Consider the following 25,189-nt stretch of genomic DNA (forward strand, 5'->3'; position numbering starts at 1 on the left):
TGATGACTGCAGGCGTGCTACATCGGGGTGGCTTTGCAGCAGCTTAGGGTTATGCAGTTGCTGTCAATCGTGCAAACATTGATAAAACGTCTCTAACAGTACGCTGGTCTTCAGTTGGTATGTGAATAATAAAGAGAAGCACCAAAAATACCGATGTTAGGTTGCCCTTTCTAGCTTTGCTATAAAGGAAGGCACAAAGCCCATCTGAATGAAGGAGGCAGAAGATGTTTCTTCTTAAATCAACCTAAACACGAAGCAGTGCTTACTGTGCAGGGAGCTACTTTCACCCACAAGGTAGGAAACCTTGCTCAGCCTGGCTCTATTAATACCCCTCTAATGTCAGTGTCTCTCTAAATCCTGATCTTTAATAGGAAGAGCTTTTGTAGAGGTAAGAGCAGATGGCCTCCCAGCTCTCCAGCAGAAGAACTCTTCCATGATCCCCCAAAGCCAGGAGCCCCTCATGGGGAGCATCGCGGCGTTTTCGGCAGCAAGCAGCTTCTGGAAGGTCCTGCCATGGTGCTGGCCAGACACCAGCTAAAGAAGTTCACAACCTGCACACTTCATGGGGAGCTCGGTTTGCCAGACTTCCAGTGGGCAAGCGGGAAGAAAATTCCCTTCCCTGTGATTTACCTCTGTTTGCTCAACTGATTCAGCGCAGAAGTGTCATGACACCGCCTTTTATTGAAAATCGCTCTATTTATTGTGGAAAAAACCCCGCGGTGTAATGTTTAATCAAAAAGACATGATGGTCGGAGCATAAATCCTTCTCATTCTAAAACATTTATACAAGGGAAGGGAAAATCTATCAGCAGCAAGTGAGAGAATCTCCAGAGAATGGCAAAGAAAAGCCAAGCGCTGTGAGCTGTTCTCGCTGCTGGGCTCGGTTGTGCTGTGTGGAACACGAGGTTAAACTTTCCTGAATCTCTTTTATTATTATCATCCATTCCCCCCAAGTAGCATAGTGGTAGAATTCAACAGGAATCATGTTTTGATGCGTTATAATCTGCTCAGTGCTTAGCAAATGTACTTTGTAATTCCTAAAATTCTTCAAATCAACAATAGAATGATAGAATGCTATAAAATTGCAGACTGATAGAATAATCTTTTAAAACTTTTTAGGAAAAACTACTAACTTCAGATAGGATTTAGTATATGATTGTTTTCATAGCATCTTTTCAGAGTTTTTTTTTTGTAGAATTCAATTGCATCTTTTAAATTGAAGTTGTATAGAACTTCTCCATAGGAAAAACATCAAGGAATCATAAGCAGAAGAGAATTATCCAATATATTTAAGGTGAACTATCCAGTTCCTTTTAATGAAGTTCCTCAGACATGTTTAATAATAGTAGTGGACAAACCTGCCCACTTTCTCTGAGCATGGTGTTTTGGTTCTTGAACTCCTGGTGCATTGTTGGTTTTGGTGAGGGTGCCAAGATCAATGCTACCAGTGCTGGTTCTGATTTTGTGGCAGCATTTCGTGCGAGATCCTGGGTAAAGTACTGACAGCACAAGTGCAGGTCGGTGGTGCTGGATAGAGCTTCAGCCTGTGTGGCCAAACGCTGTTTTCACAAGCACTAACAGCAGCACACAGGTGGTTATTCAAGGTTTTGAAGTCTCCTAAATGAATAAATGTTACTTATTTGTTGCTTCATTTTTGTTTGTCACTTAGAGGTTTGCTTTTAATCCCGGCGCACAGCATAGCCAAATCGAAGTCTCCCAAATTCTGTTAAATGGGCAAGTAATTATATTGCTCGGTGTAGTTCAATGGATTTATTGTTTTGGTTGATGTGAAGACTTACTACTCCCATAATTGAGGTAAGTGTGTTTTCATTGTGTTCTATTGCTAATAAAATAGTTGTGATTTAACATCTTGCTGGCTTAAAATAGCTAGACCTTGGGCCTAATTACAGAGTTTTCTTTTGCTTAAGATTCTGTGCGATGAAGGTTGAAAGGGTTTGTTTCCAAGGAAACAAATGCACTGCACTTTGGTTGCATAAAATGTTTCCTGTAAGAAAATTCCATAACCAGGCTCCTGGGAGATAAAAGTGTCGTAAGGTAACTGCGGCGTCTTCGCAGCCTTTCTCCAAAACCATCTGGGTTTGTGTTTTCCTGAGCCTGCATTAAGAAGTGGTCCAGAGGCAGCACAATAATCCCAGCATCACAGAACTCATCAGCCTGCTTCAGCATCTCCTCTGTTCACGTGTTTCAAAGTGCTCTTAAAAAACGTGCAGTGTCATGGGAGCACACTTTATTCTAAAATAATGCACCTACCCTTTTATATTGCAGCTCTATTTTTACGTGTTGCTTTTAGTTTCCATATTAGATCAGGGAATTTTGGGTGTATTTTGGGTAGGCACATTTTTGCTTTGTCATGTGTCTCAGTCTACAAAAGTCTGCTGTGGGCACGTGTTCTGCGCTGAGGAGTGCAGAGGAGAGTGGCTTCCAGGCACCTTGTCATTTCCTCTGGAATTTTCTTTTTTTTCAGGGAAACAGGAGCAGTAATTGAAAATCGTCACAACGGGCAGACAAATTTTAAAAATTCCAGATGCCAATGTTCAAAAGTTGCCTTTGTTTTTTCCCTAAAGTGGGAAGCAGATAGGAGGAGCGTGCCTTCTGCCCGTGCCTGCGACACGTGGAGGGTGGCGAATGCAAGAGGCAGTGAACAGCAGATAAATAATCAGGGCTGTGGCGTGCACTATTCTGAGCTGCATGAGTAAGTCTCTGAAAGGACTGAACCCCCTTCACAAAATCTGTTCTGGGAATAATATTTTTTTTAGCATATCCCATAGGTCATCCGGAGAGCCAGACAGGAGCAGCCCACAGAAAAGTCCCGGAGGCCGAGGGGCTCCTCTGCCAGCAGGGGCAGGGTTTGTGCAGTCCTGGGGTCGAAGCACCTCATTTCAGCCCTGTTGTCTGCAGAAACGATGCACCCGGTTCTACATACAGCATTGAATTGTGCAGACAAGCTGGATTAATCAGCTTTGTCTATTTGAAGCTGATAAATATGCATTAAATTATGCGCAATACCTTTTCTTTATCAAAGTGCTGCTCTAACACCGAACTTCAGCGAAACAGATGTGTGCTTTCTGCAGGGCATCGGCTGGCAGAGCTTGCTCTCTTGAAAAGCGACATCCCCGGCTTGCTGCAGAGCCTTTGCTGGCAGGGCTCAGCAAGCTGAGAGCGGCGCTTTGGGATTTTTAAAGCTGGAGCCTCGTCTGCTGGGAGATGTGGCGCCTTCAGCGACGGCAGGAGAGGCGTGTAGGTTCTGTGTAGGTTCTGTAGTGCCAGCATCGCCCAGGGCAGCACAAGCACTGGGAGTTAGATGCCTTCCCACTGCTGCTAATGATGACAGGAGAAGTTTTGTTATCTAGGCGAAGGCTCCTTGTGCTGCTGTGTTACATAAACGTGCTGGGCGCACATCGAAATGGCAGATTGGGAAGCGTGCTCGCCTGTAGCCTGCTCTGGGGGCTCTGTTTTGAAAGTTCCCAGCTTGGAAGGAAAAGGAGATACCCTCAAATTCTGCCTGTGTATCCGTCTTCTCTAGTTAGGGTCAACTCAGACAACAAACTCAGAAAATAAAAGTCTCAGCGGTTGTACAGCACCCGTTTTGTGTCCCATGCTCACAACTGCAAGGGCTGCCTGCGAAATCCTTTCCCTGGGGTGCACTGTCCTGCAGGTGCTCACCAGGTGCAATTCTTCTCTGGTGATTAATTATTTTTTTTTCTTGATAACTGTGTGCCACCCCAGAGCTCCCCCTCCGTGGTCCTGGCTCAGATTAAACCATTGCTCTGTGTTGTGTGTGCATTCACAGCGTGCTTCTCTGGTGTACCCATGGTTCATGGAGTTTGCCAATTGTTTCCGAAGTTTTATTGTTCGGATTTTGCACAAAGTCTGCTGGCTTGAATGAATTAGGTGGAGACGTGCATATTATTCTGACATTGGAAGTTAAAATGAGAGTCATTTCAATATGAAAAAACAGCTATTGTCAATATCAGTTACTTCTTTGTTAAGGAGACTTCTCACTGAAAGGGAACTTTCAATACACCAAGGAAATGATGCGTTAAACAAAATCATAACATTGATAACTGGCGGGGTTGATTTAGCTTCTGAAAACTGATTCAGAAGGGGTCAGAGAAACTGCAGATTCCCTGCTGACTGGAGTTCCAAATATCGTACTGTCTTCTTCAGAGTGAGTCCAAAAATTGGGGATTGTAACGTATGTTAAAGGTGTACGAAGACCTTGTTCTGGACCTGTAGGTGTGAGCCTTCCCTATATCCCATCCCTGTGCTCCGTGGCACGGCTGTGGCTTTGCTGCTGGTTTGCTGGGCTGGCACCAGCCTGCCCTGAGCATGTGGAGGCCGGATCGTGTCTGCTCAAGCAGAGGCTGAGGGGTAAATGTGCAGGGATGTGAAATACCTGGTAGCAAGTGGGGAAGCACGGAGAACACGCTTAAATTTCCGTGTCTGTATTGGGGCTTTTTTCTTGTCACGAACTCGGATGGAATAGAAAATATTTTAAAATATTTTCATGCAGACGGATTTATACTGAAAGGAAATTGAGAGCATGGTGGGAGCTCGCGTGATGGAAGCGAGCAGAAAGGAGCAATCTGAGTACCTGAGGAAACTGCTGCTTTCCCTCGTCTCCTGTCAGGAAATAGCTCCTTAAGTACTGCACTCCCAAATTGTCGGCTGCTTGTTTTAACACAAACTGCCGTAATGTAAAAATACCCCTTCTTCACTCAAGTAGCTATGAAAGCTAATGCTCTCGAATGCTGCCGCTTAAAGGGTTGAAGACAAAAAAAGACGAAAATAAAGTGTTAAGGTAATAAGTCATAATATTGTGACCTGTGCTGAGAGGTGATGATTCCTTTCACGCACACAGCCGTGCTGGGGGGGGAGGCGTGCCAAGCCGACACCACCCGAGCGAGGTGAGTGCTGTGCATGGCCACGGCTGGGCTGGAGGCTGTAGGCACATGCAAAGGGCTGGCCCTCTTCACAGGTACCTAAACATCACTCTGGTTTTATATATTTAATTTCACAAGTGCTCAGGCCCACCGCTCAGTTCATCTCCCTGGCCTGCAGAAGTGGTCGGGAGGGCAGAGAAGGCTCCGGGGTCAGGCTGCTGGTCGGGATCTGGTTCTCCAGGTGGTTCCACCGATGGAGAAGCTTGGGAAGCCTCCTGATGTTCAATACCTTGCTGCTTAATCCTGCGATTCCTCACCTCTAATCGCCAGTCTGTGTACAGGTGACGATACCCCGACATATAAACACCTACAGCACCTCTATTACTTCACCAAATTCCATCCAGAAAGCAACCATCAGCGAGTGTTTCTTTACCAACCAGGGTAATACAGCATCTGCATCTCAAAAGAACTGCAGCATTGAGAGCTGATAAGTTTCGAGTTAGGCATAAAGCTCATTTTGAAAAATTTGCGGTAGATTCAATCAGATAAATGATTATTGGTTTTGGTTCAGGCACTTCGCACGCTGCCGTGGGAGCTCACGCCCCCTGCAGCATCTCTGCCACAAATTGGTTTGAGAAAGCTTTAGAGTTTGGAAGTAGCCAAAATGGAATAGAAAATCAAAGCCCCCTGAAGGGGCAATAAAATTGGAGATCAGGATGTGAGCTGGTGGGAAACCTGCTCAGCACAGCACAGTGCAGGTGTGGCTTTACGGTTTTGGCATGCTGTTACCAAAATCGTGCCCCCTGAAATGCCATCCTGTGCTCTGCTGGCGAGGGGTGGATGGGACTGGTCCCGGAGGGGCTGTGGGATGGGTCAGCACTGGCACATGGAGGAGGTCATGAAGAACATGGCACTGCATTGGTAAACGCGCTGCTGGCACCAGCTCGCTGCGTTATTTCTGTTGGAAACTTCTCAGAGAGGCTCGCTGTGAAGTTGCAGAACGGATCGAGAATCACTGAGCTCATTTTCCAGCTTTTCTTTCTTTTTTTTTTCCCCTTTGGCTCCTGGATGAACTGGGGAGCGCTGGTTTCCACCTGAAACCATCCCAAATGTGCGCAGCAGCGCGACAGAAGCCGAGCCCGCCCGAGTCTCGGTTTCCCTTTGAAGGGAGCTGCACTTTGTTCCCTCCCGTACCTGCTCCCAGCCGGAGCATGAAGCACGCTGCCTGCTTCAATGCCGGAGCAGTCACCTGCTCAGCTCAAAGGCTTCACACGCATTTTTTTACGTAAATGCTGCTTTTTTGGGCTGCGGTAGAATCTAAGAGCCAGGTCGCGCGTTTGGCGCACCTGGGCGGCTCTGTGCAGCGCAGCTGCGTGGCTTCCTTTCAAACACCTCCTCTCCCACATCAAGCTGCTTCGCTTGAATTTTCCCCATTTGAAAACAGGGTTTTAGTGACGGGAAGGTGCTCATGAGACAGCTGGAGGAGAGGTGTCTGCTTTGAAAAGACGAGCTGCTCCCGGGGGGGCTTTGTGTCTGCGTCTGTCTGGGGTCTGTGCGTAGCACAGGTCAGCTTACGGCAGGAATAGCTCGTTATTTGGTGATCAGAATTAAAGAAAAACAGACTATCGTAAACTTATGTTTGATGAGTTAATCATTTTAAGTGGCTCTATGCTTTGTGATTGCATTTCTTGAATATTTTCCAGTATTACACGGAAGACGCTGGTATTTAAGGTAAGGGCTGGTAAGGCAAAGCACTCCTTGGGCAGCCTACTTTAGAGAAAAAAGGGGATTTGAATTGCAAATCAGGATGTCATCATTATGAATCAGTGTGGCCAGAAAGAAAGAATGAATGAAAACCTTCTGCATGGCCGAGTGGCTTGTTTGGTGCCCAGGCAATCACATCCCTTCCAAATCAATGGGCAGCTTTGTGCTCTGCAAATCAGCCTCTGGTGGTTGCGTGTGCTGGAAGAAACAACGACGCAAACGTTTGCAGAAGGGTCAGTGCTGCTCTGCAAAACAGCTAATAAAACACCAGGAGCAGCAAGAGATGGGAAGTTTGCTTCTGACAGGTGCATGATTTACATGCTTTCAGATTATAAAATAGGATGTTTGTGTTTTATCCTGATCTGCCACTATTAACACCTAGGAGGAAGACAAAATATTTATCTCGGTGTTTTAATATCTTATTTATTTGGAGTGAAAACCCCGATAGACTTCTGAATGTGTATAAGGCTTTTAATCTGGAGATACCATGAAATGCGAACGTTTTGATAAAGGTGTTGTGCTCCTGTTTCGTCTCAAAATATCAAAAATATCAGGCAGCTTTTTTCAGGCTACTGTAGCTGTACCTTCGGGGGACGGAGAGCATTCCTGAGCCTTTGCAGCAATCTGCTGTTGATCGAGGGGAAAAAAAGGTAACAAAGTGCTGGAGGACCTGGAGTGTTTTAAGCCAGCGTGATAGCGTTCCGGCTGCACAATAGCTGCATTATGTAACCTGTCTGAAAGACGGGAGAAATGTTCTGTGCTGCTTGCCTATCAAGTGCTTGTGAGAATCCCCACAACTGCTCCCAAAATGCACTCAAGGTGTTTCCCTCGAGCACGGGTGTTGGGGTGGCCAGGGTGAACCCATGGGGCCAGGGTTCCTCTCCAGTAGGGCCTGCAGAGCCCTAATTAATAGACATTAAACACACAGCTGTGGCACCCACTAGGTAAGGATCAAAATGAGCAGTTTGATGATTTTTAAAGGGTGTGGGACAGGGGTGGTGTGGGAGTAGGAGGCAGGGCACTCGTGACGAGACCCAGAGGTAAGGGAAAAGTGGCTCCTGAGCGTAGCCTTGGAATTACATTTGTGTGTGTCGTGTTGGTTTTTCACTTGGGTCTCTAATGGGGGATAATTATTCAACTGTCTGAGTAGCTGTAGGAGAAAAAAAACAAAAAAACAACAGGAGAAAGACATGGTCCTTCCCACCCAGCCAGCGTTTCATTACTGCCGTGTTCCCTGCAATTATCCACATCAAGTTCAGGATGCTCGAGGGAAAGAGAGGGTTGGAAACGTGAAATGAGATCCTGTAGAAAGGGGAGCAGGGGCAGAAAATGCAGAATCTCAGTAGATTCTGAGTAGATAGGAGAGAAGCAGCAGCACAATGAAACTTCTGCTACCAAGTGAACAGTGAATTCCTTTGGTCTTTTTCAACAAAACCAACGAGAATCACACTGAAGGCTATTTTTATTTTTTTTTTGATATTTCAATGTGCCAGGCTGAGAGCTAAGGAAAAGCAGAAAAGGGCAGGATCACCTAGGGCACCAGGAGCATATTGCCTGGGAATTTCCGCGTGCCTCAGGAAACTGTGAACATTTTCAGCTTGTTTGGTGCAAAGGGACGGGAAGCCTGTGGAGGGACGTGGGGGTGACTGTGGGGGTGACGGTTTATTAGCCCCCAAAGTGTTGACGTCTGCATTCCACTTATTAGCATGACTTTTGGAGATGGAAATTCCCTTTTTGAAGCTATAACTGTGGGACCAGTGGCCGCTTGTCCAAGGTCTGCTGCTGGGGCTGCAGGTTTGGGTATGGCCATGTATCTGTATCTGTGTATTTCTCTCCATCCATACATGTTTGTGGGCTTTTTTCATATATAAAATGCATAAATCCAGTCTGCATAGAGTTGAAGGCAAAATAATTCACCATTTCATGTCAAATTGGCCCATTCCAAGACAGACAAACGTAGAGATGCAGCAAACCAACTGGGAAGGTCCAAACTATTGATGTGCTGGTTGACCCTACTCCATCGTTATAGGCACGGTTCCTTTTTTGGTGTATTTTAATCACACCTACATTTTTTGCGGAGTGTTTTCAGCCTTGGTCAGTACAGCAGGGCATGGATGGATGTTTCCACTTGGGTGCAGTTGGTGCCTGGTGGTGTGGGCAGGGGGCATCACCCTGGGCATCGCGTGTGGTGGTAAAGAGCGTTCACACCTCCTCGGGGCTCCGGGCAGGGTGGCCGCTTGCCTTTGTTGCATCTGATTTCAGCTGATCCTAAAAGCCCTTCCCTTTGGATATTGAAGGGAAACGTCTTGAGACTTCCCTGGGGGGAAATACCCGGTAAATGGAAAATGTGCTCGTCCGTACTGCGTGTTTCTGAGCTGCTGAACCCCACGCAGCACGCCGGGCAGCACATCTCAGCCCACCTCGGGAGCTGTCACCTCCATCCTGGCAGCAGCACGGGGTGGGCAGGTTCGCTCCAGCATTCCCGAGCCACCCAAGGGCATCTGCTGCTGCCGGCGGTTTCAGTTCCCCGTCCTTCATCAGCCCTCCCCTGTCACCCTGTCACCACGCGGGTCCCTTGGCGGCGCGGGGCTGTCCCCGGCAGCGTCCCCGTGGCGGTGGCAGGGGCTCCGCGAGCCGTGCGGGGCCGGATGGGGAGCGGCAGGGCTTCGATGTAAATCCTGTAAAATTCCACTTTATGCAGAGCTGTAGAAATCTGCTCTTGCTCAGAGCCTCTGGCTGAGATTGCGGCTGTGGACGTACCTGCTCGGAGGATTTTCCTAGCGCCAGAGCACCTCTCCGACCAGCAGGAGGGGGCTGGAAAAGCAGCTAGCGGCCCCGCTCGTGAGCTCCGACACGTCCCCGGGTGACAGGAACGAAGCCGAGCACGCCGGTGTTTATGCAGGATGGCCAGCACAGCCCCTTGCAGAGCGCCTGAAGCCTTCAGAAAGCTTCCTCGGTTCTTGCAGTCCAATGTCACTGCTAAGCCAGGCCTTTTGTCATAGAGCCCTGCTCCCTCCCGGCTCGTCATCGGGGCTGCTCCCGGTGTCCCCGGCACGTGCTGCGCTCACAGGGGTGCCCTGTCCCCCTGCCCCACGCTGCCACCAGCACCCCACGACACGGGAGCCTCGGGAAACTCGGGTTCATCGGCTGAATGAACGATGAGCGTGACCTGGGAAGGATAAACAGGAACACGGGGATGCTTCTTGAGTTTGGAAAACGCACGCTTTTCTTTTTCTTTTTTTTTTTTTTCTCCTGTGTCAGTGTCATTGGAAGGGATTATACAAATGAGAGCAGGAAACTACAGTCAGGGTTTTGCCAGAAATAGATTTTTTTCTTTTTTTTTTCTGCTGTAGCTGAAGAAATATGGGAGGCTGTCGAGGCTGCTCCGCGGCACCCTCACGTTTTGATTGCCAAGTCATTTGCATTCGTGTATAAAGTGACATCCACCCTGAAATGGGAGTTGACATGTAATCAGAAAGAACAAAAACTCCTGCAAGTAGCTGTATGCCGCTGATAAAACTTAGGCAAGACAGAAGTTGGGAGTAAGCGTGAAACGTACTGAGCGTTTTCAGGCGGCTAGAAGAGAAATTCTGTCTTGGAAGATGTTAAATATTAATATCACGCGCAGTCGCCGTCACTCGTGGATTTGGTAAGTGGTCATTTGGTGCTGGTTTTTGTCCGGATTGGTGCAATTCTGGTGGGCACAGGAGCTTGGAGGTGTGCAGCTTCACGTCTGCAGAAAGCGGAGAGGTGTTGGTGAGGACGTTCGTGTTCCCCAGCCCTGACATTTCCCTGGTGCTCGCCGAGCGTTTCCTTTTGCTCTCAGATCTGAGCAGATCTCGATCTGGGACCGCTGGCACCCTCACACCTGGGAACTGGGGGGCATGAAAAGGATGGGAAGTGTTCTATTGTGCTTAATTATTTCTGTTGCAATCTGTCCTTGTCGTGCTTACCTCGGAGTCGCTTTCCAAGATCTTCCTATGTGAGGGCCATTTTTCAGCTATTTGCTTTGCAAGGCTTACCTCAAAACCTAAAGAAGGAGTTTTCTGTCTGTAAAAGCTGCGTGAGAAAATATATTTTCTTCTAAAAAAGTAAATGAGCCCCTGAAACGCGTTTTCCCTTGCACGCTTTGGTGGCGTTACCTCTGTAACTCGTCCGATCCGCAGGCAGTGGATGTGGCACCGCAGTGCCTGGAGCTGGCTGCGGCTCTGCCTCTGCCCTGGGCTGTTGGCCGTGGGCTGGGGGCGATGCTGGGGGGATCGGGGCCGGGTCCTGGTGCCCTGTTCTGCCCCTGGACGGGGCTGGTTTCACTGCTGGAGCTCTGCTCTCGGGGTTATGGTAGGAAGTTATGGGATGGCGTGGTGGATGACTCTATACAGAACGGTATTTACCCTGTGAATTCAGGGTAATTTACTCCTAGAGAATTCAGTATTCTGTAGGTTCAGGGATTATATTTGGTAATCTCACACATACAAACGTGTATCCTGTTCTTACCTAGCATGAATTCTCTGTTATTACTGCTCGTACAACACATCCTGTTGCAGCCCCTGTGCGCTAGGCTCTGTGATGAAGCTGTAGCTCAGCGTGTGCACAGGGCGATGCAAACCCCGAGGTCCCGGGCAGCACCTTACAGACGTGCAGGTGCTCTCCTGGTCCAGCACCAGGCTGGTAGGCATGGGTGGCGCTTCAGGGACAGGAGGCTGAAGAGGTAAATATTTAGAGAAGAAGACAAATGCGTTATTGATGCGTTATTAAATGCGTTATCTCCGTACGCCTGCCTGCCACGCGGGAAGGAGCTCTGATGCAGCGTCTCGGCCAGGATCCTGGCAGACTGAGCCAACGCTGCCCTGAACCTGGTGTCCTCGGTGCCGAACCAGTGCTACCAGCCCCGATACGAGACACAGGTAAAGCAGCAGGGGCTGCTGAGGGGGCAGGACGCGGAGCAGAACCCATCTAGAGATGGCTCCGAGGAGCTGCTTGGGGCCGGCGGGGTGGGAAACGCTTTGCAGCTGCAGCCCGCAGGTGTTGGGGACGGTGCACAGCACACAGCGAGAGTGGCAGGAGTAATTTTAGCTCTGGGACATGCAGAGCTGAAATAAAGCCCCACGGCACCGCCATCGCAGGCGTCAGGGCTGTAAATGAGGCGCCCAGACAAGGGGGCCACCGAGCTGATGTGATCGAGCAGTACAGTTCAGGGTGGTTTAGACCAGGCATTTTGTTCTTATTTAATATGTTTTTGGTCCTCTTTTGAGCTTCCCTTTCCTCTGTCCCATCATGCGTACACAAACTCTGTAACAAAACTTGAATAAAAAAAAAAACAGCGGTGCTATAGGCTTTGGTGACGGCATAACTGGTCATCATCCTGAGCTATCCAAATATATTCATTAAAATTAATCAACCCAGCCACCATGCACCAATGGGTGGGTGTGCAAGCGAGCAAGCACCTGCTCTACGTTGCAAAGGAGTAATTAAAAACAGACACTAAGGATGGCTGGGATGGTGCTGCTCCATCTCTGGCCAGGTCAGTGCTGGAAGTCGTTTGAATAACACTCTGGTTTGGAAACAAATAATGTTCCCTTTTGGAAACTATAAATAATGATCCCTTTTGGGACCCCCGTGGTCAGTGCCTGCTGGTGGGGATGGGTCCGGGTGCGGGGCAGGGGTGCAGGACGTGAGGCTGGAAGTGTTTTGCAGACCACAGTAGCACATAGACTGAGCCTGCTTTGTAAATTTATTCCTGAACTATTTAAATCGAAAATGTTTAACGTGTCCTTTCAATTCCTCTGCCTGAGTTTCTTCTGGAAGGACCCCACAAGTGTTGCTGGCATGAAACTCGGGCAGTCGGCCCGAGGCTAACAGCGTTTTGGCCTCGGTTCATGCAGTGTTTGCGATGCCCTTGGCAGGTGTTGCTCACTGAAAGGTGCAGTCTGATCCCCTCAATCTCTGCAGCCACCGGTGTCTGTCCCCATTTGGTGTCCCCAGGGCCCCCACCCTGCCTAAAACCCCTTTTCCTCCAAGTTACCTGCGGGACCCCAACGATTCGCTTCTCCTCAGGTGTTATTTCCGTAGCCTTCTGTAAATGGGTAGGCTCTTCAGCAAAGAAACACTTTATATGCACGGGGTGTGTTTGAGGGACGCAGCTCAGAAATCTGTAGGCACAATTTGGGAAGAGAAAGCCAAATATTTTTCTTATGCTCACAAATGGCTGTAAAAAGCAAAAAGAAAGCGCTGTTGAAATGTGTCTTCAGTGAAGACAATGCCTGGCTGAAGCGTGATCTTCAACAATAGGATAATTGTGCTTTAATTGGCTCTGAGCAATCCAAAGAAAGACGGGCGTTTGCTTTTGCTGTTTGAAAAGCTCCTTTCGGAGGGGTTCTTGTGGAATCTCTGGGGGTCTAGCAGCCTTCCCTGTCCCGGTGTCCCTGCCTGGTTTACCCAAGCTGCTCCTTCGAGGCAGAAGGCAGCACCTAGAGCAATGGGGCTTCCCTTGCCACAGCTGCATTATCATCTTTACATTATTTACCTCCAATGCAAATGAAATAATCTTTGTAACTTCATAACGACAGGAACCCTTAGGATCGCATGGCATCCTGGTTCGATTGCTTCTTGGGCTCGTTTTCATCTTTCATTAGACTGATGGAACATGTGGTGCGATTTCCCTAAAAAGAAAAAGGAGCTAAAAAGGGTGAACTGCTATTAGAGTCTTGCAGATATTTTTATTTTTCTAGAGTTTATATTGATAGCTACCTAAAAAAGCAACAAAACATAGACATAACTGGGGAAGGAGAGGGATCCAGTAAAAATGATAATTAAATCCTTTCATAGGAAAAGCAACGATTTTGCCACCTTGGATTTTTTTTTTCCCCCAAAAATTCAACTTCCATCTGAGTGCTTTAACTGGCTCACCACCTGCAGTTTTTAATCCCGTTTTCATTGCTAATTGCACCGAACAAAAGAAGACTCTGGGTGAGCCGAACAGTTCTAATGGGGCTATTGGCCACGGAGCCCTGGTGTGGCACCGATGGAGCCATTGTGGGCTGGGATCGCATGAACCTGGGTGAGTGCAGCGGCCAAGCCATGCTCTGCGGGCCCATGGGTGCCCTGTGAAGCTTCCAGCCAGCTCCGTCTACCTTTTGGGCTCTCACAGAAAGGTAACAAACACGGGAAGGGTGATTCTGGGCAGATCAGGCTTCTGGTTATCCGGTGGGCATCAGGAATCCTTCTCTTTTTAAGAACTGATTTTTTCCTTTTTGTATCTAAATGCAAGCAAGAGCTTTTAAGAAAGCAGCAGCATTTCTGCAGAGTGGGCCTAAAAATGTGAGTGAAAGCTTTGTGGGATTGCAAGCCTGTGTTTTTTTTCATCCCGTTATTCACTGTAACAGATAACTGAACGCTTGTAGCTACAAGAAGTCTTTATCCCCGTTATTAACCTCTGTAAAAGAGGTTTATGGAGGAAATCCCAATAAAGCTTTAGAAACAAGCACCTGCATTCCAGAGCATGCAAAATGCAAGTGCAGGAAAAAGAAGAACTTCTTGGAGAGGGCAAAAAACACTCCTGCCGTCCCAGGGCTGGCGGGTGCTGGCGCCGTGTCCGTGCCTGGACTCGGTATCGGGTTTGTAACACAAGCGTCCGAGGGCTTCAGGATTAGGAAGCTTTAACTGTGCTTCCCTGAGAGCTGCTGGGACACTTGTAGCACCTAAACAGAGTGTTTTAAATACCCCAGATTTGCCATTAAATGAGAAAAAGTTGTTTTTTTTTTTTTTTCTCTAGGTTTTCTCTGAAGTTTTCTTTCCTGAAAGCTGGAGGCCACCCGTGGCACACTCATGGTATCTCAGAGGAAGGCGGTGGGTGCAGGCCTGTTAGGGACATGGCAGGGAGCTGAGTCAGTCCAAAAGGCCTGATTGCACTATACACTATGCTTGGAAGCTGTGGGTAAAACATGACAGGCTGACAATTTAATGTAGGGAAGGTATTATTTGGTGATTTCAGTAACGTGCTTTTGGGGTGAGGGCACAGAAAAAGCAGAAGACTGGAAAAAGCAAATGTAGCACGTGCGTGTAGAACTGAATAGGTGGTGGTCTGGGCAATTACTTGCACAGGATTAAAATCTGTCATCATTAAGAGCCTACTAAGAGACGATTTGCCACATTTACGTGCATATACTGTGCTGCCTACACTGGCGCAGAAGGAAGCTTTGTGATTTCGGTGCTTGGCCCGCTGTCAAAAGCCCAAACATGAGCAAAGCGCAGCATATGCGGCTGGTGGGCTTGTTTACAGAAGCTGGGGAACTGGGAGAGGAGCGGGACTTGACAGACGGTGCTTGGCTTTGGGTAGAGCATGAAGTGAAACTTGGGGGATCCACGTCAGCTGTCGTGAGGGAGAGGGCCGGGCCTGCAGGGAGAGGCCGCTCCTCAAGGCCTGAGGTGACCCCTCACGGCATGAAATGGTGTCTGCAGAGATTGGCAGAACTTTTCTGGCCTAAGCTCTGAAATTCTGACAGATGCAGGTCTGCTTTCCTGTGTGTGAGGCTGAAGGCAGCGCTGGAGGAGGCAGGATCTGGCTAGACGAGGCACTTCAAAATGGTGGAGCCGACTGGGGGAATCCCACAGAGCCCTGAGCCCATCTCACACCAACAGGGCCTCGGCTCGGGAGTGGGTCTGCGGCCCCACATGATGGGGACGGACCTCCTCGACTCGATGATCCTCACAGGTCCCTTCCAAGTCGGGATATTTCATGATTCCTGGCAGGAAACATAGGGCCGCATGGCCTGGTGCATGAGGACATTTAGAGGAGTTTGCTGGAAAGCAAACGTCACATATCTGAACGCTGCTTTAGTTAGCTCGCTGCTTTGCTATGAAGAGAAATAAACATTTTTGGTAAGTTTGTGTGCTGCTTTGGAGGACAGAATAGGAGTTCTCTTAAGATACCAACATAGTGGCTTTTTGTAAAAATAGCCAGCATCCCAAAATGAAGGCCTGGAGATAGCGTGGCTGGCAATATCTCAAGGTGTAGCTCATATAAAAATGCTAGAATTAATTTCCTTAAGGTGGTAGCATGGGGATCCCACTGTGGGTTTGTTTTTTTCCTTTCTCCAAAGCACCAAGCCCCTCTCCCCATTGATTGCCACGGCTCCAGCTGCACTGCCCACCTGTAGCAATGGGCCATGAGCTTTACTGTTCGCCTCCAGACAAAGTACAAACGGGTTCTCAGCACACACTTGGCTTAAATCCTGCCAGAAGGCGGTGAAGAGGAGTGAAATGTCAAAGCTGAAGGGCAAAAGAGCCACAGACAGTTACTGTGAGCAGGGCGGGATTGTGAGTGGTCATCAGTACCCTGTGCTCGGTGAGCAATGCTGGGCCTTGCACTGTGTTTGAACAGTCCAGCAAATGGATTTTATTTGCTTATTTATTTATTTATTTAGTTTAGTTTCCATGAAATATCCTTCAGTTTGAGTAAATGCAGAAATAAACTGGTATAATCATAAAGGCTCGCTGCAGTTACCTCACCACAATCCAGCTGAATTTCCACGTGGCGTCCTGCGGGCAGGTTCTCGGTTGGTATCTCAGTGACTGGGCTGCATATGGTTTTATTTAACCTTTTTGTTAATGATCTGGAAAACAAAATAAACAGCAAGCTAATTAAATGAAGAGATGCCACTAAACTGAGAAGTGTTGCCAAGCCGGTAAGGAGAAATAGAGGCAGGGAATAAATGACATTCGTACTGAGTGGTGGAGAGAAACTCCAACCAGATGCGGCGGGTCTTAGTACAAGGGCACTCTCTGAAAATCGATAAGGCTGAGAAAGAGCCAGGAAGAGAACATTTACAGCTATTTACAGAGGAACAGCATGACCCAAGGAGGGGGCTGGAGTGAAAACACTGCTGATCTGAAGAGTGACAGCGCGCGGAGAGGCCAGGAGATGATGATGAACACAGGAGGATGTGGTGGGACTGCGCTCGCGGTCGGCGTGCTGTGTCATAGCTGGCATTTTACCCAGAGGATAAACACAAAACGGGTGGAAATCTGAGAACAGGGCATGTTTACAGGAAGAGAAATGATGAGCAGTGTTACAATGTTAGTTGTGTGCCCATATCAGTGGTGCACGTGCTCTGTGTCATTTGCTGTGAGAGCTGAGAGGAAACCGAGGGTATTAGGGAGGAGTTTACAGTAAATTCAAAAGTGGATAAAACTTGTAAAAATGATCAAAAAATATTTCACTTGTTCATTTTATAATGCACAAGGAGAGGGCACTTTTTCATCTGAAAAATAAGCTTCAGTTGCCCTAATGCTCTTCCCAGCGAATCCCTTTTGAGGAGGGCTCTGTGCGTGTCAGTAGAGGTGTGGGTAGTGCTGAGGATGGAAGCACAGGACGCGTTCAGGGGTGAGGCTGAGAAGCTGGGGGGCTGCTTTCCCAGATTTTTCCCAAATCTGTTTTTTACCCTGACATCTGCTGTACAGCTTGACGACTTGTGTTATGCACTGACAAGTGCAAACAAACCACCCTTAAGTGGGGCATGTAAGCATAAACACCACGTACGTGATGTGCAAGCGTGGATGGATCCCTGAGAGCAAACCACTGCTGTCTCTAGCAGGTTTGTTGGAGGCCGAGGGGCTGGTTTAGTAGCAGGACATTTCAATTTTTCATTCAGCATTGGTGTGCATCTAAGGTAGGCTCCATCAAATCAATCCACCGTCGGCTTTGGTTCGGGAAGGCACGCCGATTTTAGCTAGATGATCCCTTTCCTTTTCATAAGCTGTATCAGACACCTGCACTTGTTCCGTTCTGTTTCTGCCAAAGTACTTGCATTTTTCTCTCGAGATGGCAGGTTTTAGCTGCTGGCTGGGACAGGGCTGCCCTGCACGAGCCCAACCAGAAGGGTGTGACACCGGACCGTCACCCCAAAACCCTGCGGGGCTGCGTCTGTCTGGCCCCGAGGAGGTACCACCGCCCTGATGCAGTCCGGTAAAATGTTTAACAGCTTTTGGTTTTATGCTATGACCACATGAATCCTAAAACCCCAAATCTGTTTCATTTAATAGTAAGTCCCTCATGGCTAATTTTGTATGCAGTACACAGAGTAGCATGACTATTCTGGGATATGATCCCAGTAACAGTGGTGAGTCATCAGCCGCAGCAACAGTAATGATATGAGGATCTATTTATTACTGCTCCTCTAAGCTGTGAGCTCTTCTAAGCTGTGAGTTCATCTAGAAATTATGTAATTATTCCTCCTGGATGATTTTTCTTATTGGTTTGTAATTACAAAACATTCTCAGAACACTTCTGTATTTTAAAATTAAGTCCTCAGAATGACTTAATGCAAGAAGAGCGAAGAGATTAAATCTTACCTTGTTTACATTTTTTTTTTTTTTTTACAAAGCTATTTAGAACATCATTCATTAGTTCAGCGAGTTTATAAATCAGTGTTTGGGGCAGAATCACCCAGTCTTGGGAATGAGTCGGAGGGGAGACTCCACATAGCAGCCCCTGGCTCCTCGTGTCCTGGGAGGAGCAGGGCTGGATCTGTAACTGGTTAAGGAGTTGTCCTCATTGCCTCCCGCTTCCCAGCTCTCCCCGGAGAGGGAGGAGGAAATCACGAGCTTTTAGGGAACGCACGCTGCCGCCCACGTCCTCCCCCACTTTCTGCTTGTTTGCGTAAACAGTGCCTCTGCCAAGCGCCGCTTCGTCCGTGTTTCCCCAAGAAAAAGCAGCACTGCTGCTCTGCAAAAGTGAGGGGCAGCTTGCTGGCAGGAACCCTTTCCCAAAAAAAAGGAAGGTGGTTACCAATCACCCCCTGGCCTACCCAAAACCTACCGCACGTACGAGGCTCACACCGTACAGGGTCACCCTGAATTTCTGGGGACTGCAGACACGACCCCCCTTATCCCTGCAAAGACGTAACTCAGCAGTGACTTAGATGTTGGGACTTACAGCAGGAAATCAGTAAGAAAAACAGATTCGGAACTGAAATTCCAGGTCGTTTTTTCATTCACCATTAGCTGTGGGTCTGCTGTACTCGTCTCTGTCGGGGCCACCTTGCCCTGGTGGCTCACAGGGGCTCCTCCGGTGCCGCTGCGGGAGGCTTGGGGTGAAGCCCCGTGCCCGGTACCATTTGTCCACTCCAGCCAAAGTGCTGGGTGACCTCAGGAGGAGAAGGCATGAGTCTACGCTGACGGTAACTCCAATGAGCTAAATTCCTGGTTTTACTGGCAAAGCACCCAGAGGCCAGGCAGCGTCGTGCCGCTCTGCTTGCTTGCAGCTGTGTCCGGGGGCTGGGAGCCTGACAGGAGCCTGCAAACTTCTGTGGTGCTGAGGAGCAGAGAGGAAGGGACTTGATCTACATGCTCCATTACACATCTGCAGAGATGGGTCCCAGAGATCAGCACGCTTCCCAGTATGTCCCACCAAGGGTACTGGTGCTGAGCCAGCTTGCCTGGACCCTCAGCACCACCACCACTGGGCTCCCCGGTGCGGGGCACCAAGCCCACCTGCTCCTGGCTCGATTTGGGACTTGGTGGTGAGGCACCTGGGGAAGCAGAGGTTTGCTGGGGAACAGAGTACCTGTATCTGGCCGTGTGGAGTGCATGACAAGGCATTCTTGAAAATGTAGAGAATAAATATCAGCTGAATGAATAGCCGTCTGTGAGAGGAGTTCTGAAGTGGGTGCGTATTGAATGGCCTAGTTTCGCTGGAGTCATAAAGGGCTGCCTGCATTTGTTTCATCTGTAAAGACGATAAATTGTTTGGAGTGGAGTCTAGGAGAACAAGCTGACCCCCTTTTGCTTTACTGCAACGAAATTATACGGTGCTTTAAAAACTGCTTTATTAAGCTCTGCGCTTACTGCAGGTTTCCAAGACGAGCTTTAGCACCGGTAGAGCAAGCCCAGCTAATGAGACCAGCTGATGGCTGGTGCCACATTATATATTTATTTCGGAGTAAATGTGTTAAGAACTGGATTCTGAAAAAAAAATAAAATAATAATTCTCAGGGGGAAACACAGAAAATTGCCGCAGCTGTAGCAGAAGCATTACCTTCAGTCAGGTTTGACGTCGGTATAACAGCATGTGCAGCGCACTGCGTGCTGAACAAAACCCGGCTGCTAAAGCAGTCCTGAAAGCTGTGCTTGCACAGGCTTCAGAGCCCACACCGAGCTTCAAGGGACTCATGGGGTCAGCTCTGGGCTGGACCCATGGGTTGCAGGTCCCCGAGGGCTGTGTGGGGCCGGGCTGAGCTCCCTGCGTGGCTGCAAGATGCTCGGCTCTGCCGGTGGGCGCACGGTGGAGGAGCGCGTGTAGAGAAAGGGACGCTTACCAGGTATTGACCAGCCCCTCACAGGACGTTTTGCTTTCCCTGTGGGCACTCCTGTGCATCCATGGGTTAGTTCTGTAAACAGACAAAATCTTCGGAAGAGGAGTAATTCTGCAGCTCCTGGCACCTGCCAGCACGGCCTCTGTGAGTGCTCGGCCACGGACACCGATGGCTCCAGCCCCAGCGCCCGGTCCTTTCGCTGCTCTGGGCTGTGAACTTACCGGTCACGCACCTTTGTGCCATTTAACATCCTTTACATGGCTGCGTTTTCTCTTCTGTTATTAAGAAAGAAAAGGAAAAGCTCTCATGGGCATGAATGAGGATTTATATAATAGGTTGCAACGGCTCCATCAAAGCCATTGTGCTCTGTCTTGTGAGTATCTATTTAATCAGCGGTTAAAAAAAAAAAAAAAGGTCTTATTTGTGCTAAGTGATTTTTCTTTCTTAGGTTGCAGCAAGAATTTCATCCTCTTGTGAAGACTGAGTGCAGCCAGTCCAGCTACTCTAGACTTGAATGCTGCTATTGAACCGTCTGCATGCTGGCAAGAGGTTCAAGTACCCCAAAAGGCCACTCAGACAGCCACGGAGCTGCTCCGAGAGCCTAGGAAGGAGCACTGCTCCTGGGTTAACTCTGTGGCGAACCAGTGGGGTTTATTAACTAATCGGTTAAATTCTGACAGTCATTAAGCAGCTGAGTTGTGTTCATCCACATTTCTGCATCGTGGGTTTGTTTAAAAGCCATACCCTTGGGCATGGAGGCAGGCCACGTGCCTGATGAAAACTATATCTGTGCCATGAACATGGAAAATACAGATTTATATGTACAAATATATAATAGGAAATAGTATACGAGGACTTACATGTGAAAATACCTTTATTACTTTCCCCTTTTCACCATTTACTGAAGCATGCAGTTCCCTATTCCCTATTGTTAAAGCAGGGTGAGCAGACCCTGGGTGTTGTGTTCCCGTACAGCTCTTTAAATGTGCACAGCATCGGCTAGCACAGTGTTAAATCTGACATTCCAGAGGTTAAAATCTTCCTAGGACACATTCTAAGCTTAAAGCATTAATTTCAAGGCAGTTTAAACAAAACCTGCGTGTTTACTTGAATTGTGCTCATATTACAAATGAGCCTGCTGCAGCTGAAAACCTTCCGTGAGAGCAACCTTGGAAATCCATATTTCAGCTGGAGGTGAGTGTGTTTTATGTACTCCCGGGTGACTTTTCTGGTGGAAGGAGAGCCATCGGGGGTCTGTGGTCGTGGTCTCAGCCTGTCTCAGTGGTGGTGCCTCTTTACTTCCACCTTGCAATTAAAAGGGATGGGAATTAATTCTGCCTCTGCTTCTGGAGACCAGCGTGAGTATCCGTTTAGATAGAATTTGAGTGATTTCAGTGTGTGGCTACTTAACAGCACACAAAGTGTATTGTTAGATGAAACTGTTGAGGACATTTCTGACAATAGCAGGCTAAGAACCTGAAGCAAACCCTGCAAGGACGCTGAAGCTGCCCAAAGCCAAACGCCAGGAGCGAATCCCTGCTCCTCGGCAGGGTGACCTAGGCCTGGCACATGCCCTTTCCCTCTCCATCCCTCCTGCTGTGTGTGCCGAGCAGCCTCCCCTGACCATGTAAAGTAGCAGAAGATGGAAACCACGACCTGCTCGGGGCTGGCTCTGCCGGGAACAAAAGGGCCTGACACGGAGCTTTTGTCCTGCGGCTGCATCCCGCAGCACCCCGCTATCTCGTTTGCTCTTCACATGACTTGCCACCAGGCCCTTGCTATCTGCCTGGTATTTCATGTTCCCCTGGGTCAGATGTTTGGCTGGGTGACGCCAGGTTATTAATATAGCGTGTCACATTTGATCCCGACGGAGCGGTACAAAGGGAATACCCGTTACCTCCCTCCCACCCCCTGCCTGTAATATCTTGATCTTTTCCAGACGCTCCGCGGGGCTGGCAGGCAGGCAGCGCACGCTCCGGCTCGCCCCGTGACTGATTGCTTTCTTGGACACCATCCAGTCCCGACTCCGCAAACACATTTACAGGAAGGTTTTCTAACCTGGGAGCTGGCCGCTTTCGTGCTGCGGGGAGGAACGAGCCCGATGGCTGCCGGAGGTCAGCAGCAGCCCAAAAAACAAGGGGCAAAGCCTCAGAAGCTGCCCTTGAGCCTGGCTGGGGCAGGCTCAGCAGGTGCCCCTGCTGACATCTCACCCCGGGAAGGGTTAAAAGCCTGCAGTTAGGTGCAATTTTCATGTAATTCCTCTTTTTTCTTATTTTTTTTAATGGGCCCACTCTGCCCTTTGATTATTCTCCCAACTCTCCCTCCATTAGCTTACTACAAACCTCCCTAAACACACCGATTTCTCAGGGTGTCTCGGTTCTATTAGAAGAACGGAGCTTTAATTGTGATGGCTTCGAGTCTCAAGCCACGATCAGATACAGTGATTTTGTGTCATGCCTACACGTTTATGCTTATTCACACTGCAAACCTCACCCACTGCATTATTCGTAACGGCAATCCATTGTAGCAAGCGCTCCACTACTTTTTTTTCCTAATCTCCGAGTATTTATGGCTTTGCATTTCAGTGCTTTGCAGCATGAAACGGATCTTCTAAGAGACTGTTAATTAAGATCAAAATGAGCCCTGCAGCGGGTCTCGGGAAGATTTGCAGGTCTAGAGAAACCAGGAGTGTTACTATGGGATGTTTCGGGTGCCAGCAGCGCGCTCTCTGCTGCCACACCAGAGCTTTGGAGAAGTGGGGCATGGATGAGCTGGGCCAGGCACAGAGCTGGAGCCCTCCAAAGGGTTTGCAGAAGGACTGAGCTTCCATGAGGAGCTCAAACACGTGGCAGCTCGGTGCTGTTAAGGCGCAGAGTGCTGCAGAGGAGGTGTGAGGTGGCTGGGAAGCTGGATGGAAAGGCACGCAGCAGGTCAGGCTTGGTTTGGGATGGGGAGCAAGCTGCAAGGATGTGAGAAAGGTTAAAGCCATTAAGAAAAGAAAAATTATGGGTATGCTATGTAAAGGATAAAGACGTTTACTGCCTCCAAGTGTTTTTCCATCACCAGCTGGCAAGTCTGTCAGGACCAACCCTGGGACCCTGCCATGCTCAGGAAGCCCTCGCTTTTCCCACATATGTTCACCGTGTCAGCGGGCTGCAGGAATCGGTCACTGCCAGGGGAAGGTTTTCCCCTTGCTGCCCACCACCTGTGGCTTCTCCTCGTGTTGGAGGAGGATTTTCGTCTGGTGGAGCCAGTTTGCCAACACAGTCATCAAGGTTGATTTTAGAGCATGTACCTGAATAACAGAAAGTGAAAATCTGAGAGATGAGAAGAGAAGAGAAGAGAAGAGAAGAGAAGAGAAGAGAAGAGAAGAGAAGAGAAGAGAAGAGAAGAGAAGAGAAGAGAAGAGAAGAGAAGAGAAGAGAAGAGAAGAGAAGAGAAGAGAAGAGAAGAGAAGAGGTTTGTTACGTGCAGTGTCTGGTGCTGTTGATTTAAGAGATGAGGAGCACAGACATCGGAGAGATCTGAAGCAAGCGAAATCTTGCTGAAATGTACCCAACCAGATTAATTATTTTTGTGGGGGGCTGAGCATCCAAAGGATTTAAGAATCTGCGTGCCATTCGAGGACATTTTATTGTCCTTTTGCTGGCGGGAACACAGACAGCAGTTACAGGAAGAAATGCACGGATCGGGTCAGATAGTTATTTCATGAATCAAGCAGAAAGGCTGGGCGCGATTCTCGGTGCAGCCGCTTTCCACGCAGTCACCAGCTGAATTTCGGGCATTGTGGATGGGCTGAGGGAGGTTTAACAGGTTAGTGCAAAAAAAGGGTAAATCTTAGGACTGACCGCTGGTTTCTGAAAATTCAGGAGTTCTTCTGCAGGGGGCTTAACCAGCCACATGATGTCAACTTGTTACAGGATAATGTCAAGCTACTTATCTGCAGTAAACACCAGAAGGATTAGGTTTCTTGGAAGCCTCCACGCTAAGAGAAAATCCAAACTCATTCCTGCCTCCCTCGTGCGCTTCCCCGGCCGCACCCAGGGCTGCTGCAGCCCCACATGGGGCACACCGTGGGGCACACCATGGGGCAGGCTGGCTTCCACTGGTGCTTCTGGAGAAAAAAGAGTGAGGAGAAGCCACAGCCCTGGTAGCTGCGAGTTTGGGGCAGTGCTTGCATCAGACCCAGGGCAAGGAGGTGGCACAAGGAGCCGCCGGGGCTGCGCCCACCCTTCTGTTCGCCTCCTGCGCACGGATATGGGCTGCTGAAGGGCAGGAGAGCTGCTGGAAGGTGAACTTCTGCACCCAGACACCACCAAGTCAAGGAACACACATTTTTTTTGCTGCGTAATACCCAGAGAGGCTCAGTAACGCGTCGCAGCAGACGGCAGCTTGTGTTACTGTGCTCCAGCGAGCCCCGGGGGATGTTCTGTGCCAGGCGGCGGCGATGGGGGCACGGGGAGCTCAGGAGCTGTGTTTCAGGGGAATGAGCATTTGGGCTCCAGGGATAAAAACCACTTGGGAACCTCTCCAGGGACACACCTGGCGAGGGATCTGAATGCTCAGGAGGCCCCTGAGCAGCAAGGTGTTCCCGTGGTGGCACAGCTTGGCTCTGAACCCTCCCATTTTTTTGGGATGCAAGCAGCTGGTGGAAAGGTAGGGACCCAAAACCACCCAGGCTCTGTCCTTCCTCCCTCCTGCCCAGTTTACCCAGTTGCTCCTGAGCCTGGGCTGAGCTGGGAGCAGCTGCCTGCTCCCTTGGTGGCACAGGATGGGGCCCCGGTCATCGGAGCGCCGTGCCCGTGCACCCGCATCGGCCGTCAGCGTGCTCGGTGCTGGTGTGCCCAGCCCGTGCGCCCTTTATTAAGAGCTGGCAGTTTCCAGCACAGCCCCTTTCTGCGCAGAAGATCGTTCAGAAAAAGCAGCAAGCTGTTCCGATAATGGGAAACAGGTGCACGAAATTAGATAGCGGGGAGAAGCGGCCGTGCCTGTGCGGATCTGAGGATGGAAGAAGCGGCGTCGCTTCGTTGTTCGTGGTTCTTAGAGTTCCAGCTGAGTATCTGTGTGAGGAACAGGGTGGTGACGGCTGCCAGGGGGTCTTTGCGATTAGCAGAGTCTGCCCAAACGGCCCGAAATGCCGTGTTTTGGAAATCCACTTGATGCCGTGGTGATGGTGGGGCCGTAGCCAGAGGCTCGGGGCTCGTGCCTCGG

General features: G+C 49.2%; 1 protein-coding gene across 4 annotated transcripts in view; it reads left to right on the forward strand.

Moving 5' to 3' along the window:
- Positions 1 to 25,189, forward strand: part of PDE4B (phosphodiesterase 4B) — a 173,702-nt gene that overhangs the window by 89,032 nt on the left and 59,481 nt on the right. Inside the window, exon 1 of one of the 4 annotated variants that reach the window (XM_027463813.3) lies at positions 9,198 to 10,317. The exons of 2 other annotated variants lie outside the window; for them this stretch is intronic. In XM_027463813.3, the coding sequence (XP_027319614.2) occupies positions 10,271 to 10,317 (47 nt within the window). In that variant the 5' untranslated portion in view covers positions 9,198 to 10,270. Of the gene's footprint in view, positions 1 to 9,197; positions 10,318 to 21,092; positions 21,173 to 25,189 lie in introns of those variants that run through there. One more of the 4 variants, XM_072042095.1, reaches the window with a different exon arrangement.

The sequence above is a fragment of the Anas platyrhynchos genome, chromosome 8, assembly GCF_047663525.1.
Source record: "Anas platyrhynchos isolate ZD024472 breed Pekin duck chromosome 8, IASCAAS_PekinDuck_T2T, whole genome shotgun sequence".
NCBI lineage: Eukaryota > Metazoa > Chordata > Aves > Anseriformes > Anatidae > Anas > Anas platyrhynchos.